Here is a 17660-nt window from a genome sequence, read left to right as displayed (position 1 = left end):
GGAAGAAATCTGAAAAATAAAATTTAAGTTCTCTCCCATGCATTGTGCAGAATAGTAGATGTTTCGTCAATTTTGTATGATCATCTGAGTGTTTTCATTTTGTGAAAATGTTACTCCCCCAAAAGCAAGGTAAAAGGAATGTTCTTCATTTAGGTGATGAACTAAACACTTTTGATTTCTTGAATGGCATCGTGTCTTTATCGGAAGTTGGGTGGCATTTTAGGGAAACAATGGAAAAGATGAACCAGGCATTGCAGAACACTGCAGAACTTCTGTATCCTGAGCATTCACCTCTGTTTTGTTTTTGTTTTTGTTTTTCAATGGCAGTCTTCTGGAAATACCTGCCCATGGAAAACAAGGGTCATATTCCCTCTCCACCTCCTCCCCACTGCCCTGCAATTGTCTCTCTTCTTATTTTTATTTTGTCTTTTTGTCATTTTTGTGGCTTTGGATCTGCATTCCACATAGGAGATAAAACGCCCATATTTATCTTCTTCAGTCTCTTTTAACACTACCTGTTCCATCCATTTTCTTACTGACAACAGGATTTGCTTCTTCTTTATGGTGAAAACACGACACATTTTCTTTATCCACTCATAATCTGTTGATCACCTGAACTGATTCTGTAGTTTGGTACTACCACATTGAGGGCTGATCCATTCTGAACTGATTTTCTGGGGGAGGGGTCATTTGTTTATTTGTTTGTTTGTTTTATACAGGATAGGAACTAGAAATCTAATTACACTCTTCGACCCAGGGATATCCAATTTTTTCACACCATTTATTAGAAAAAGCTGTCTTCTCTCTGGTGTATATTTTTGTCTTTGTTGTTGAGAATCTGATATCTGTAGTTTGTTGGGCTTAATTTTGGGGAGTCCTCAATTCTATTCAATGGTCTACATATCTTGCTTTCATGCGAGTTCCATGTTTTTTGTTGTTGTTGTTGTTGTTGTTGTTGTTACTGTGGCTCTGTAGTGTAATTTGAAGTTATGAAACCTCCAGCATTGGTCCTTTTCCACTGCATTGCTTTGACTGTTCTGACTCTTTTGGGGCTTCCTTGTGAATTTCAGTGGATTTTTTCAGTGGGATTGCATCAATTCTTTGGATCAATTTTAGTAATAAGCCATTTCTACAATTTCCAAGTTGCTGGTCTATAAACATCGCAGGTCTTCCCATCTTCTAAGGCCTTCTGCATTTTTCTCTTCTCTGTTTAATAGTTTACACAGTAGAGTTCATTCACCTTAGTGAAACTCATTCCTAGCTATGTTGTAGGTTCCTTTTTGTTTATTTGTTTTGAGGTTATTAAAATGGAATTATTTTCTTGGTTTATTTGTCAATGTTTTAGTTATTGGCATAAAGAAAAACTATTAGTTTCATATGTTAATTTTATATGCTACCACTTTGCTGGATGAGTTTTCTGGTTTAGTATTTAGAGTCTTTTTTTTTTTTTAAGGATCTTTTACGTATAGAATAGTGTTCAAGTTCTTCCTTTTATATTTTATCCCTTTTGTGCATTTTTCTTTGCCTGATGTTCTGGCTAAAAATTTCAAGCTTGGGTTGTTTAAGAGAACAGAGATTAGGTACCCTTGTTTTATTCCTGATGTTAGAGGAAATTTTACCCATTTAATTTTTGCCTATTTAATGCAATGTTAACATAGACTTTTCAATTATAGCTGTTTTATGTTTAAGTAATTTTCTTCTATTCCTACTTTTCTTCAGGAGTTTTATAATGATGTCAATTTTGTCAAAGACTTTGTCTTCATTTCTGATATATTAAGTTCAATTTATGTACTGTGTTGCATTTATTTGTATTAAGTGAATCATCCTTGTATCATTGGAATGAAACTAACTTGCTTGTGGTGTATAACCTTTTTTAATGTGATATTGAATTCAGTTTGCAAGCATTTTTTGAAAATTTTTGGGTCTATGTTCACCGGGAAAATTAGTCTATGGTTTCTTCTCTTTCTTTTTTTTCTTCTTATTTGTTGTGATATTGGGTAAGACTAGCTTCATAGAATGAGTTTGGTAGCATTTCTTTCATTTTTGTTTAATGCTGTAGTTTGAAGAGCATTAGTATTATTAGTCCTTTACAGATCTAGTAGAAATAAATCGGCAGTGAATTTATTCAGTCCTTGATGCTTCTTAATTGAGAGACTCTCAGATCTGATTGCCTGATCTCTTTAAGTTGTTCATGGCTAAAAATTTATTCATTTCTCCTATAATTTACAAAAATAAAATTCTATCTCCAATTGGTTAGAATATAAATCTTCAGAATAGTCCTGATAATTCTTAGGATTTACCTGACAGATATTTTAACATCCCTCTTTTCTCATTTCTGGTTTATTAATTCATGTTTCATGCTTTTGTTTGTTTGGTTGGTTGGTTTTTTTTGCCAGTCCTGGGCCTGAGCACTGTCCTTGAACTTTCTCAAGGCTAGGGCTCTACCACTTGAGCCTCAGAACCACTTCTGGCTTTTTGTTTTTTCTATGTGGTACTGATGAATCGAATCTGGGTCTTTGTGCATGCTAGGCAAGCACTCTACCACTAGGCCAAACTCCCAGCCCCTGTGCTCTTTTTTGTTTTAGCTAAGAGTTTGTCAATTTTGTTTATCTTTTCAACCAATCAAGTCTTATTTCATTAAGTCTTTGTGTTGTTCACTTAGTCTCCATTCCACCCTGATCTTCCTTCTTTCTCTCTAATTACCGATTTGGGGTTCAGCTTGATCCTGGTTTCTAAAATGCTTGGAGGGGCACTGTTTCTTATTGGAGATCTCACTGGATTTTAAATGTTGGCATTGATGTCTGAAAATCACCTTAGAACTGTATTTGCATCCAATTGTTCTATTTGTCTTCTGTTGTATTTTCATTTTCATCTTATTATGGGAACTTTTTCTTAATTTCATTTCTGATTAACCACTCAAAAGTATATTGTTCAAGCTACATGTGATTATATAATTTTTATAATTTTTCTTGCAGTTGATATCTAATTTTATTCCATTATGATCTGACAAGATAAAGGAAACTTGTATTTGTTTAGACTTCCATTCTGGCCTAAAATGTGATCTATTTTGGAGAAATTTCACACTCTCAAGTAGATAACCCTTCCTTAATTCTCAAGCACTGGGTTTTAGTAAAACTATGGGCTGAAAAAGAGAAATGGAAAAAGGAAAGGAGGAAGGAGAGAAGGAAGAAACAGAATGAGAACAGAGAGTATTCCATTACATGTATGCCCTGCTAGACTATAAACAGATATTGCACCTTTGATGTCTGAATGCTAGCATGTAAGGCCTCCCATCTGTGACATGTGCACTTTCCCACTCTAGTCTACTTTTCATTTTGCCAAAAGAACTCCTTGGATTTCACAAGTCTGTCCCCGTGTCCCCTTTTTAACTGATATTCCGACATTTCTATTCTGTGCATCATATATTAGCCCTCATTTTCACGTTCATTTCTACCTTTGCAATTTTTCAAATATGAAAGATTCTAAATCTAATGCAGATATCTCTGTGCTGTGTTTGAGGAGGCTAGGAGTATGAGTAGGGATCTCTACATGCGGGCTGGAGGTTAGGGTGTGGGTCTTGTATAGGCTAGGACTAAGGGCTGGGGTTGGGGTTGGTATCTCTCTGTTGTCTTTTGAGATGCTAGATGGGGTTGGGAGTATCTGTGTCGAGGCTAAGGGCAGAGGATTGGAGTAAGGGCTCTCTGTATTATCATTAGAGGGCTGGGAGCTAGAGTGGGGGGGTCTCTGTAGAGGCTAGGGGCTAAGGTTTAGGGTGGGGATTGGAGATCAGAGTGGGGAATTTCTGCATTGTCTTCTGTGGGGCTGGAGGGCTTGGCAGTGGGGGTCTCTGATTAGAGGTTGAGGGCTGGGGTGGGGATTTCTGTTTTGTCTTTGGAGACTAGGGTTTAGGATAGAGGGTCTGTGTTTGGAAGCTGGAAGTCTTTTGTACACACCATGTGCAGGAATGGAAGACAAAGATAGGGTGAAACAGAAGAGCAAGAATTGAAGATTAGGTTTCATCCCATTTCTGAGTAGTTAGATGAAATCAAGACTCTCCTAAGAAGTCCCTACATTCCATTTACCACTCTTGCCACAAGCCTTCTCTTTTTTCAATCCATGGCCAAAGGCATAAAGAAAAATAGCAAAAAAAAATATCAAAGCATTTGTGGCAGAAAATCTATCTAGATTGGTATGTGTGAGTTTCATTTTATTACAAAGTCCCATTATTCTCAATGGGAAAATTTAGGGGGTGGTCTGAATGCCTGATATTTGAAGAACTGCCAAAGCATATCCTCAGAGTTTCTGATGAGAAGCTTGGGCTTGGCCTATCACTGTGTCTGCCCTGCTTCATCTGACCTGAGGGGACAAGCCGGCCCTTCAACATCAGGGAAAGCAAAAACATCCCAGGCATTTTCAGAAGGTGTAAGGCCACCCCTACCACAAAAACCTCACCAAAAATCACTCATTCCTTTTATGAACAATCTTTCCTCTTCTTGTAACTGTCATGCTAGTGCAGTCCTATCATTGCAAGTATGTCTTTAAATGGGTATAAAATACATTACATGCCTAATTTTCCTTCAAATTACATTTGTGAGATCCAAGCTTGGATCATTCTGCTCATCTTCTCCTTTACTTTTCCCAAATGCAACACAACCCTTGCGTCCCCAAGTATCACCACGAAGCTAAGCCAACACCTTCTCATTGCTAAGTTGGACACAAGTAACTATTCTGTGCTGCTGTGGAAACTATGACAGAATGTTATCCATGTGTTTGTTTTAATGGTTCCTGGCCAAAGGAGGAGAGAAAAAAGAAAACCTTGAAATTTGATTGAATTTTTTTAAAGCAAAAAAAGAATGTGTGTGTGAGACCGACTTTTTAGTTAAGGGAATAAATGTTCTCAGTTGTCTGCGTCCAGCTGTGGGAACTACACAAGCTACGTGACACAGTCACTTCAAAAATCACTTGTGCTTACAAAGGCATTCCAGCTAAACACAAAGGGATATTCGGGTGCGCAGAATTCTCAGCCTCTTAGACTTAAGTCTTCTCTGTGAGTCATTGCTCCTCTGGGTTGACATGCTTTGATTGGCTTGCTTTGAAAATTGACCTTACAGGTCAAGTATGCTAACACGTTGCCAATTGGTCTTTAGAAACCAGTCTGTGAGATAACTTTGGGATCACATGTTTCACCTGTAATCCCTTCACCACACCCAGCCTGAGGCAAGGTCGATTTCTGGGTTTCTTCACAGCCCTCCATGCAGCTGGCTCTTTCCAAGTCTCTGCCGGTACCTGTCCGAGAGCCACTTCACCCAAAGGCATCATTCTGAGAGGAGGTGCAGTGAAAGATGTGCAGCCTAAAATGACATCCTGGGTGCCAGTAAGCTGAGGATACTTCCAGGCTCAAAACTCTCTTAGGAAAAAGATCAGTTTGGATAAGTGGTAAACTCTTGAGACCACATCTGATTACAATCTGTTCTTATCTACATCTTAGTAACCCTGACTTTGTTCTGTTTATGTTAGGATAGTTATGGCCCCTTGAGAACCTCATATTTTATTATGTATCCTCCTTTGAATAATTATTTCACTGATACATAATAGTTATACATATTTACATGGTACACTATTCTGCCAACACGTGTCAAATCAGAATGTTTGTGTTGACAATATTCAATATCTTTCTTAAGCCAGTGCCAGTGGCTGCCACCTGCAATCCTAGCTACGCAGGAGGCTGAGATCTGAGGGTCGTTGTTTGAAACCTTCTCAGGCAGGAATGTCTGTGAAACTCTTATTGCCAACTAACCACCAAAGAGAAGAAGTAGAGGTGTGCCTTGTGTTAGAGTGCCAGCACTGAGTAAAAAATTAAGCAAGAAGCCCTAAGTTCAAGTCCCAGTACCAGTGTGTGTGGACGCATACCACACACGCACACACAGACACACACATCCTTTCTTCTAGCTATTTTGAGTTATACTATAACTGTAGTCACCCTACCGTTGTGTGCAAGAGAACTTGTCCCTTCTATGCAAATGTGACATATACACAATGGACCTTGCCTTCCCTTTGCCATTCAGTCTGTCCAACTCTCCACTGTATGAGATGACCTCGTTTAGCTTCCTCAAAGAAAGCGCCTGCCTTATTTAATAGTGTGCCTTTCATTTCCCTCCAGCTTGCCACAAATGTTAGGATTCGATTCCTTTCTTGCATGTGAGCAAATAATATTTGGATGGGCACATGTATCACCTTCCCTTTACTCATCCATCAGTCAATAGCCTCCTTCACTGATTCTGAATCTTGGCTGTCCGGCTCACTCTTTATCGGCAGCATTGTGTTTCCTTTTCTTTGGCTTTACACCCAGCTGTGGAACTTCTGGGTCATGATATTTCTATGTTTTATTATTTGGGTAACCTCCATGCTATTTTCACCTTCTAACGTATTTTCACCAACACTATAAAAACCTCTGCTTTTCTCTGCATCATTGATGGCAGTTGGTATTTTGGGGTTTTAGTTTTTAGTTTTGTTTAATTTGTCCTGGGGCTTGAACTCTACTCCTTGATCCACAGCTCCATTTTGGCTCTTCTGGTGAGTAATTGGAGATATATGTGTCATGCATTTTCCTGCCTGAGCTGGAAGTTCTCAGCTCTCAGTTTCCTGAGAGGCTAGGAGTACAGGCGTAAGCCACTAGCATGGGGCTCTTTTTTGTTTTGTTTTGTTTTGCTTTGCTTTTTGTCCAGTCCTGGAGCATGAACTCAGGGCCTGAGCACTGTCGTTAGACTTTTTCCTCAAGGCTAGCATTCTACCACTTGAGCCACAGCACCACTTCGGCCTTTTTTCTGTGTATGTGGTACCGAGGAATTGAACCCGGTCTTCATGCATGCTAGGCAAGCACTCTACCATGAAGCCAGACTCCCAGACCTTTTTTTGTTGTTTTTTTTTTTTTATGGTAGCCATTCTGACAGAAGTAGGATGATATCTCATTAAAATTTTCATTTGCATTTCCCTGATCAACATTTTCATTAGCCATTTAATGTCTTCTTTTTTTTCTTTCAAGAAACATCTGCCTGTACAATTTTCCAGTTTTTAAATCAGATTATCTGTGGTTTGTCATGGGGTTGTTTTGAGCTCCTTATATATGCTGGATAGTAATCCCTTATAGGATGAACATTTTTCCAAATGTTTTCTCCTGTTCTCTTTATTATTATCTAACTTATTCTGGTTTTATCTCTTTATTATTTCTTTATTCTGATTTCTTGACTGTGCTGAAGATTTTCACTTTACCCCTATCCATTTATCTATCATCATCTTATTTGTGATAACTGTTTCTCACCTCCAAGTGATTTAACTGCAGCCCCTTCCCCCCAGAACCTGCCTCAGAGGTGAGAGGCTTCACACATCGCCTCTGAGGTTTTCAAAGCTTCCATGTGGCTTTGCTTTTAACCAGAGTGGCAAATAACTGGCCTGTTTTCACATTTTTATAAAGGATACCTTTCATCCAATTGTGGTCATGAGAGTCTCCGGGGGAAGCAACTGGCAACTTGTTTGGCTTGGGTGCAGAGAGATTACTGCCCTCCTGCCAGGAAGCAAGCCACCTTGTGAACTGCTCCATGAGCACAGTGGCAGACACTCCAGCTCTTTGAGGTGGATGGTGAAATTCTTTCCAGGTCCATCTTCTGCATCCAGCATACCTTACCTAGCATCATCTGTGAATGGTCATTGAATTGTTTCCACCTTTTGCTATTGTGAGTAGTGTGTCCATGAATGTCTGTGCACAAATACTTGTCTGAGGACCTGTTCTCAATCCTTTGGCTTAAATTGCGTAAAGAGAGGTATGCATTTTAACTGGTATTATTACTCCAAAGGGAATTTTTAGGGCCCAAATCATCATGAGTTAGTTTATCTAATTATGTCCATTAGGTGTGCCTATGTCTTATATTATTCTGATAAAGACAAATATGGTTCCTAGTTTGAGGAGTAGTTCTGGTATAGTTTCTGCAGTCTGTTACAGTCCTGTTTATCAGTCAGTGAAAGGGAAAGTATAATACAAAAAGACGGTGTGCAGTCAGAAGCCTGCGTGGGAGTTCTGATGGGAGATGATTCTTTCTTGGGAGAGTTTAGAGTATCTAGAGACACCTGAAGATGAGAAGATAGACAGAAATGGTGGCTCACACCTGTAATTCTTGCTTTTTTGGAGGTAGAGATCAGGATGATCAAGATTCCAAGCCACCTCAGGCAAAAACATTTGCAACTCCAATAAAAAAAAAACCAGATGGTTATGTGTCGTATGTCTGTTATCCTAGCTACACAGAAAGCATAAAATAGCAGGATAACAATCTAGGCAAAATAAAATGTGAGACCCTCTGCAAACTAACCAAAGCATCTAGACTTAGGGATATGATGCTCAAAGGGTAGAGCCTTTGCTTTGGCAAATAGGAGTTCAACCCCCAGTATTTCCAAGAGGGAAAAAGAAGGAAAGAAAATGAGAAGATGAAGGGGGTGTGGCTCATTCCAGGCTCAGGAAGAGTGTGTTCTAAGTGTGGAAGCATCAAGGACTTGCAAGATAAGTAGCAAGTCAATATCAGAAGATTCCTGAGCTTCCCCTGCAGGAAGGAAGCAGGTCCTTCACCTCCCCTGAGCCCAGAAGAGCCTTCTTTTCCCTTGCTCCTCAAAACTTCCTGGAGGGAATCCTCCTAGGCTCACAGGGTTCTGGCCCACCCTCTTTCAGGCCAGCTCTAGCATTTTTCATCAGTTTCTAACCTAGGAAAGGAGAAACTGTGGAGCTGGAGGGCAAAACTGCATCTGCTTTGTCCGATCTCACCAGAGAATGGGGAAGGTTGTGGAAGCTGGACACGTCGTAACTTAATTACAAGAAGTTTATGAGAAACAGGCTACTTGCCGGTCACAAAGCTCCCTGCTCCTTGACATCAGGGTGAGGTGGCTGGTGCCAGCCGCTGTGATGAATGGCTGCGTTTCTACACCATAGGATGCAGCTTTGGGCACACTCAGTGTGAGAGTCCTTGCACTTTTGCAGCCTTGCTGTTTCATGTTTCCAATTTATGAAGCATGCAGCAAGGCAGGAAGACATCCACAGTGAAAGAAGTGCTGGAAAAGAACACAAAGCTGATTGACTTGTGGGCGGCACTTGTTCTCTTCCAGCCTGCACAAGCAGAAACAGGAAAGCCAGGAAAGGTGACTGTGATTTAGCTTTAAAAGAAACCCTCAGGCTGGGAGTTTGGCCTAGTGCTAGAGTGTTTGCCTAGCATGCACAAAGACTCGGGTTCAATTCCTCAGTACCACATATATAGAAAAAAGCCGGAAGCGGTGCTGAGGCTCAAGTGGTAGAATTCTAACCTTGAGAAAGTCCAAGGACAGTGCTCAAGCCGTGAGTTCATGCCCAGGACTGGCAAAAAAAATAAAAAATAAATAAAAGAAACCCTCAGAAAAACAAAATAAGTGGGAGGGGTGGGAGGCAGGAAAGTGGGAGAAAAACATGGGAAGGGGTAACAATGTTTAAGAAGGAATGTAACTAACTCCTCTGTGCATCACCCCAACAATAAAATTAAAAATAAAGAAAAGAAAAGAAACCCTCAGGACACAGTATACTCCAAAGAAACCTTCTCCAAACTATGTGGAAGCAAGCTATAGAAGGGGAAACAGAGTCACTGTAAGACACATACAGCTCTTCTATTTGTTCTATAACTATGGCTAGTTCATGGTTCCTGGCCCTCAGGTTTCTCATCATTATACCTATCGCCTTCTTTCTTTTCCTTTTTCTTTTTCTTTTCTGTTTTTGTTCTTGTTGCTGTTGTTCCAATACTTGGGACTTGAACTCAAGACCTGGATCCTGTCCTTTAGTTTTCTCACTCCAGGCTGTTGTTGAACCACACCTCCTCCACTTCCAAGTTTTCAGTGGTTAACTGGAGAGTTGAGTCTCAGGGACTTTTCTTCCTAGACTGGCTTTGAACCATAATCCTCCAATCTCAGCCTTCTGAGTAGTTAGGATTACAGATGTGAGCCACCAGAGCTCAGCACCATCACCTTCTTTATAACACTGTTGTTGATATTAAATTATCTGATGCTGTTTTGTAAGTATATGAAACTCAACAGAGTGGAGGCTCCTTATGAAGTCTCTTGTTTCTGATTAGAATGATTCAATTAATAGCAGCCTTGAGAAACAAAAACATCATTATAGATCTAATTATATGATGTAGGGCCTGTTTGCATTTTCCATCTAAATACTAGGTCTTCCACTCACTGGGTTTTGTTGTTGTTGTTTCGGTATTTATGGGGCATTTTGTGTAAATTTAAGCAAGTTACTTAATTTTTCAGAACTGGAGCATTTGTCTCTGTGAGCTAAAAATGAGAAAAATACCTCATCAGGAGGAGCTTTAAGAAAGTACCTAAAGCCAGGCACAGTGGTATACACCTGTAATCCTAGCTTCTTCCTAGGTGGAGGCAGGAGGATCATGGTTTGAGGTTAGTAAGACAAATGCACAATACTCTACATGCACAAATAAACTAAAACAAAAGAAAGGGCTACGGACATGACTCAAGTGGTACAGCAATGGTAGAGCACAAGGTGCTGAGTTCAATCCCCAGTACAAAGAAAGGAGAGGAGAAGAATGAGGGTGGGAAGAGGAAGGGGAAGAGAGAGGAGGGGATGGGAAGGGTAGAAGATGTGGGGAAGGAGGAAGGAAAAACCTAACACAGCATCCAGTAAAAAAAGGAGGAGAGAGGGAGGGAAGGAGAAAGGGAGAACCTAACACAGCACCTAGCACAGAACGGCTGTAGTTATTGTGTGTTTTAGTGCTGTGGTTCTCAACCCACGTTGAACTCACATGAGAGTTTTTCACACACAAATACGTGGATCTGCCCCCTGCCCCCTGAGAGCATGAGTCCACAGGTCCAGGTGAAACTCAAGCGCTGGTATTTTTGAAAGCTTCCTGAAGAGATGTTTACAAGCATGCAGGGCTGAAGAGTATTCCCTAGCAGATGACATTGCATACTCATTTGTTTTTTAGTGTGAGTTTTTTTTTTTTTTAACGTCTGTCCCTAAGAGACTGGTCAGAAGAGCAAGAATTCTGGGCATCATCAAAAATTCAATCCACCTGCACCTCCAAGCCTTTGATAAGAAGTAGGCAGCCAAGGACTTGCAATCCATTTTATTCTGACAAAAAAAAAATAATTCAGAGTCCTTTTTTTTAAGAGTCTTGAACTGGAAAGGTGGTAAGAAGTTTAACCTAAGCCTCACACATAAAATATGGGAACTCCCAGTAGATTAGGGATTTATATCTGGGGTAATTCCAGGGTTTTGTCCTCCCAAGAGATATAAATTGAGGCCTTGAGAGTTTAATGTCGGGGAGGAAGAAGTGTTCTCCTAACGACACATTAAATGTCAGGGCTCTGCTAACGCAGAAGGATAGAAAAGCACCTTCCAGAGAACAGCGGGTGGCGTGGGGCCTGGGGGTTGATTCAACTCTCCCAATTTAGGTTTCCAAGCATCCAAGGCTAGGTCACTGAGAACCTTCTTTTTCCCTATAGGTTTATGGTATTAGTTACCCAATAAAAGTTGGGTTAATTTTACAACCCAAGTAAAATTTAAGCCAAAAAGAATTCAACATTGCTGTAGGATTTATGAAAGTAAACATATGGAGTGCTTGCAGGATTGGGCAATGTTAAAATTTCAATGTCTTTATGTCAAGTATGTGATATATTCATTTAGATGTGAACTGAAAGGTTAATTTTATTTTTAAGGGCTTTGCAATAGAGACTCTTTTCAGGGCTAAACTGAAGATCCTTTCCCATCTCCAGCTTTATAAGCCTGTATCAAAGATGGAAGCTATGGAAAACTAGTATCTCATCAGACATTTTTCATTTCAAGTTTCTGCCTTCCTGGGCTGTCTAGACTTTGTAGACTGAGATTCCTACACTAAAGTCCCAGCAGGAAAGGGGAGCACCAGAACTCAACCACAGTCCATGTTACAAAGTAAGAGCTTCGTAACTAACTTTTAAGTAAACATGTTCTTGGATCAAATTCTTTAAAATGATCCATAGCAGCCAGGCATGATGATATCTGATTGGAATCTAGCCACTGGAGAGGCTGTGAAGCTGGAGGATTCTGAGTTGGAGGCCACCATGACAAACATAGTTGAGATCCTCTTCAAAATTAAATATGGGGTAGGTGCTGGTGGCTCACACCTATGATCCTAGCTACTCAGGGGGCTATGGTCTGACAATTGCCAACATGAGCAAGAAAGTCTATGAGCCAGCTGTGAGACTGTGGCTCAAGTAGTAGATTCCCAGCAGAAAAGCTAAGGGAGAATATTCAGGCCTTAAGTTTGAGCCCCAATAGTGGCACTAAACAAATAAGTAAATAAATAAATAGTAGGCTGGGGTATAACACAATGTAGAGAACTTGCCCAGCATCTTGGAGGTTTTATAGTATAAGCTAGAATCATCATGACTTTTACTTGGAAGCATGCTAGCCTATTACTACCTCTATTTAGTAGATAAGACATCTACCTCTGTAATCCTGGCTACTCAGGAGGATGAGATCTGAAGCTCTCAAGTCAAAACTAATCCAGCAAATAACCCCAGAGATTCTTACCTTCAATTAACCAACAACAACAACAAAACATTATGTGTGAGTAAAAGAAAAAAAGCACAGGTAGAACACTAGGCCCTGAGTTTAAACCTCAGTACCAACACGCACAGTGTCTGGAGAACAAAATTCCTTTCTTGTTTAACACAGGGGCACAGGCAGATAAGCTGTCACTCCTGAGCCTTAGGTTTCTTTGTTAGTATGTGTGTGCACTCACACATGCTACAGTGTGCATGCAAGCCAATCCTGGGACTTGAACTCAAGGCTCAGGCATGTCTCTGAAGTTTGTTTGCTCAAGGCTAGCACTCTACCACTTGAAGCATAGCTTCACTTCTGGCTTTTTGGTGGTTAATTGGAGATAAAATTCTCACAGACTTATCTGCCTCTACTGGCTTTGCACAAAAATGGTCATATCTCAGCCTCCTGGTGTAGCTAGCATAACAGGTGTGACCCACAGGTACCCAGCTTCTCCTCACTTTTCACGGAGAAAAAAGCAAATTGTGCCAGGGCGAGGTGACTCATGCCTGTAATCCTAGCTACTCAGGAGGCTGAGATCTGAGGATCAAGCTTCAAAGCCAGACTGGGCACAAAAAGACCTGAGACTCTTATCTGCAATTAACCTCTAGAAAATGGGAAGTGAGGATTGGCTCAAGGGTAAGGCCTTGAGCTGAAGAACTGAAGGACAGTGCCCAGGCCAAGTTCAAGCCCCATGACCCACACAAAAAAATTATATTAGGGAGGTGGTGTGTAGACAGCGGCCAGGTAAGCCACCCAAGCCAGGTGTGTCACCCAGGCAAAAGTCAGCCCTCCAGGGTGGTGATCGCTGCCCTAGGGACTGCTGTGTTCTGCCCTCCGCATCTTGTGTTCCTCGTTGGCTCCCGTGGGAAGTCACGGCTGCCCAGCATCCTGTGGGAGGTTATGGTTATGGAGATGGCTTCTTTGCTTCCTGTCGAGTCTCATCACCTTGAATCCTAAGTTCTACTGTTTCCAGCACCGGCCATTCTGGCACTCCCATGTTCTTGAGTCCCTCTATGTTCAAATCCAGATCCACTTCCTTGTTACTTATTATTGTAATTTTGAAGCAGCAGAGTTTTAAGAAGGCTGTTTTCAAAAACTTTTAGGAGGCCAGGAAGGCAAGGTTAAAGTCCTCATTCTCTTGAGCTGTCCTTGGGTTTTCGGTGAGTCGTCTTCACTCTAGGCTTGTATCTTACCCCAACCATCTTTCTGCAGGGGAGAGATGGTGGGTGTTAACCAATGGGTAAGGAGCTACATGATCCAGCTGCCCTCTGGCTCCTCCCAGTGGTACCTAGCTTCTTATCCTGTCTCCCCACCCCTGTTAATTGACATGTCAAGCTGAATAAATCTTGGGGCCGATACACCCACGCCTTTGTAGCAAATGAAGCAGAAATAATATGTGCTTAAAAAACAAAAAACTGTACAATATGTGCCCAGATTTCCAACTCATTTCCTCTTTACTCTTACAGCTACATCATCTTCCAGCCCACCACCAGCTGCGAAAATAAAAGCATTTTTTCCTCCCATATTTAAGGATGATTTTGTGCTTCAGGATGACTTTCCGGGGGTATAGGAAACTTGACCAACATAGCCAACAGATGTTTTAAGTGATGTTTTGGGAACTGAGCAAAAAAAAAAAAAAAGCCTTATTCTTTAATATATGGTACCCAACTGCGCCGCCTAGTGACTGTGTTGGGTATTGCTCATAGTGGACTCTGATGTCTGTCCTAACTGCTCTGCTTTACTCTGCATTGCTTTTAGAGATGAGTATGAAGAAGACGGATTCTGTCAGCCATACCGAGGGATTGCATGTGCTCGATTTATTGGCAACCGTACTGTTTACATGGAGTCTTTGCACATGCAAGGGGAAATAGAAAATCAGATCACAGGTGGGTGACACCAATGAGAATGATATATCTTTCCCCCTTGCATAACTTTTTCTCACCTAAACTTTTACTGAGCTGTGTTTCTCTTGACAAAGGATTAGGCTAAGCATGAAGGTGGAGAACAGGCCAATGAAGAGGCATGAGATGTGATCTCTGTGCTTTGGAATTTACATTACAATAATCTATTGAAGGTTGTCCTGAGAGGAAAAGGAAGCTTTGAGGAATCTCACATTCATTCAAGCACTCAATAAATATTTTTGGAGTGCTTTTTGGTGTTCCAGGAACTTCTGTGCACTGGTGATACCATGGTTGGTAAATAAGCCAGGTATGATTCTGCCCTCACGGAGCTTACTATGTGAAAGCAGCTTGAATGTGGACTGAAATGACTTTAGAGTCCAGAGGCAGGACTCTCAGCACAAAGCTGTCTTCATAGTTAGCATGTCTTGGGGAAAACAGTTTACTCAGCAAGAAAATCTCATCTTTACCTCTGACCTGACTGACTGACCCTGCTGATCTTAGGTGTCTCCTTGCTGTACCTTGCATTATTTATTTGAAACTGGATTTCTTTGGATGGAAATCTATTGTGTAACTACTCCTATCATGCATGAGTGAGGGAACTATAAGACATCTTTGTCCCATTTCATAAATATGTTTGTTGTGCCTGTGTGCCACCTGCATTAAAGCAGCCTTTATGAAATTCTAATGCAGTGACCAGATTCAGCAACTATAAATATAGGACACCTTGTTACATTGAAACCACAGACAACCAGCAAACAATTTCTAACAGAAGCAATGCATGTTTTTTTTTCCTTTCCTGAAATTTAAATGTAGCTGCTTATAGTTTATCTGACAACTTAAGGAACACAGAATGGCCAAAGATCCAGAGCCTATGTCCTCTGAGAAATTTGAAGGAACTGAGAGGAAGTTTGGGGGAAAGGGGGAAGCAGCCGTTTTACCAAAAGAAGGAGCTAGAGGAGATGTCCAGTGCCACTTGCTGAAACCCTCAGGCTTTCCAGAATAATAAGACTGAAATTTTCAAGGGTCCACACAGCACTGGTGGGGAGGAGCTGTTGAAGTCATGCCTCAAACTAAGAACATTTTAACATACTTTTAACTAAGAATATACCTAAGTAAATGGTGTTCTGATTTTTTAAATTGCTAATCCAATAATGATAATCATTTCTTGAGTCTGATCATCCAGCACCAATTTACTGGAAAGTATTACAGTTTTGTTTGTTTTTTTTTGTTATCTTATTGTTGTTGGGGGTTTTTTTGGTTGTTTTTTTGTTGTTGTTGTTGTTGTATTTTGCCAGTCATGGGGCTTGAGCTCAGGGCCTGAGCACTGTCCTAGGACTTTCTTCAAGGCTAGAGCTCTACCACTTGAGCCACAGCACCACTTCCAGCTTTTTCTGACTATGTGGTACTAAGGAATTGAATTTAGAGCCTCATGTATGCTAGGCGAGTTTTTTACCTCCCGGACCTTAGAGATTTTATTTTTATTTTTATTTTAATCCATCTATCCTTGCTGAAACTAGCACTTCTCTAATTTATGGGTAGTCCTGGTTTCTCACAGGCTATTACCTTTCTACAGGATCACTATCTTAAGGAATACTTAGGGAAACTGGTCGACCTCCTGTGATGCCTTGAGAGGCCAGTGTTCTGCATACGATAATCTCATTAGGTAGGAGGTTCGTAAGCTGAAGCACATTCATGATATGTGCTGGAGCAATCGAATTGTGGTCTTTGCGAACTTCCAACTGGGCTGCCTCATTGTGAGAAGATGAGGCAGAAAGTATTCAAGCCACAAAGAAATCATGCAAGTATCCCAGAGCCATCCAGCATTCTCTGCCATCTGGCAAGGCACAGAATTAAATGTTGCACTGGGTCTCGAGGCCTAGGCTGTCTAAATGTCTCAGAAACCTCACCAAACTAATAAAGAGGACCAGAGGAAACATGAAGTTCCATTACTCTGTAGTAAAAAAAAGAAAAAAAGAAAAAAAGAAAAATATATTGTCCTTTAACCTAATTAATTCTTTTTTATTAGGAAATGGCACTTATGTAATTTAATCCTGTTTTTTTAACTTTGTAGTCAAAATGTTTTTTGTTTGCTTTTTTTTTTTTCCCCCTCTCAATCCAGTGAAAGTAAAGCTGCTGAGACATCTGAAATGAATCTCTGTGTCAGGCCAGCAAATTCCTCCCCATGTGTATTTAGATCTGATCTCTGTTGACTAGATAACAGAGCAGATAAACCCTGGCCTCTGGGAGTTAATAACTATGTTTGCTTTGCAGCCGCTTTCACCATGATTGGCACCTCCAGTCACTTATCTGATAAGTGCTCCCAGTTTGCCATTCCTTCCTTGTGCCACTATGCCTTCCCATACTGTGACGAGACCTCCTCCATCCCCAAGCCCCGGGACTTGTGTCGGGATGAATGTGAGATCCTGGAGAATGTTCTGTGTCAAACAGAATACATTTTTGCAAGATCAAATCCCATGATTTTGATGAGGTTAAAACTACCAAACTGTGAGGATCTTCCTCAGCCAGAGAGCCCAGAAGCTGCAAACTGCATCCGGATCGGAATTCCCATGGCAGATCCTATCAATAAAAGTAAGTGATAGCCTTGGGGCCAGCAACCCTTTGGCACAGTGATAAGTGTCAGCACACTGGACATCGATGCATGGTCATTCTTCCCATGGGAACAGTTTCCATGAGCAATCACTCTGCCTTCCAGTGGGCTAAAGTCCGCACTTGAAGACTCAGTGAGGGATGAGGAACAGTTACTGGTATCTAGTATAGCTATTTAAAAATACAGAGTATAGTTTCTCAAAAACTTCAACATAGAATTATCATGCTGTCTAGAAACAATAAATAGCTCATATAAGATTGTTCACAATAGCCAACAGATGGAAACATACCAAATGTCCATCTGTACATGAGTGGATGAAAATTATGATCTATCAACATAATGAAATACTATTTACCCATTTAAAAGAATGGCAAAGCAGATACATGCTACAACTCTGCTGAAACCTAAAAACATTATATTACATGAAAGAAGTTAAATACCCCTTATAATTCTCTGTAGATGACATTTCCAGAATAGACAGTTGCATTGTGATTGATAGGGGGAGGTTCTAGAGATGTAGCGGGTATGGAGCTTCATTTTGAGA

At 40.8% G+C, this 17660-nt stretch overlaps 1 protein-coding gene across 1 annotated transcript in view; it reads left to right on the top strand.

The window, feature by feature from the left end:
• The first annotated feature begins 9051 nt into the window (after positions 1–9051).
• The window catches only part of Ror1 (ROR family WNT receptor 1), a 41816-nt gene continuing 33207 nt past the window's right edge, over positions 9052–17660 (top strand). The window contains exons 1-4 of the mRNA XM_090333979.1: positions 9052–9177; positions 12043–12165; positions 14301–14493; positions 16780–17097. Of these exons, the coding sequence (XP_090190105.1) occupies positions 9052–9177; positions 12043–12165; positions 14301–14493; positions 16780–17097 (760 nt within the window). The remainder of the gene's footprint in view (positions 9178–12042; positions 12166–14300; positions 14494–16779; positions 17098–17660) is intronic.

Source organism: Megascapheus bottae, chromosome 6 (genome assembly GCF_031878675.1).
Source record: "Megascapheus bottae isolate mThoBot1 chromosome 6, mThoBot2.hap1, whole genome shotgun sequence".
In the NCBI taxonomy this organism is placed as follows: Eukaryota; Metazoa; Chordata; class Mammalia; order Rodentia; family Geomyidae; genus Megascapheus; species Megascapheus bottae.
This window is presented reverse-complemented; position numbering and strand designations above follow the sequence as displayed.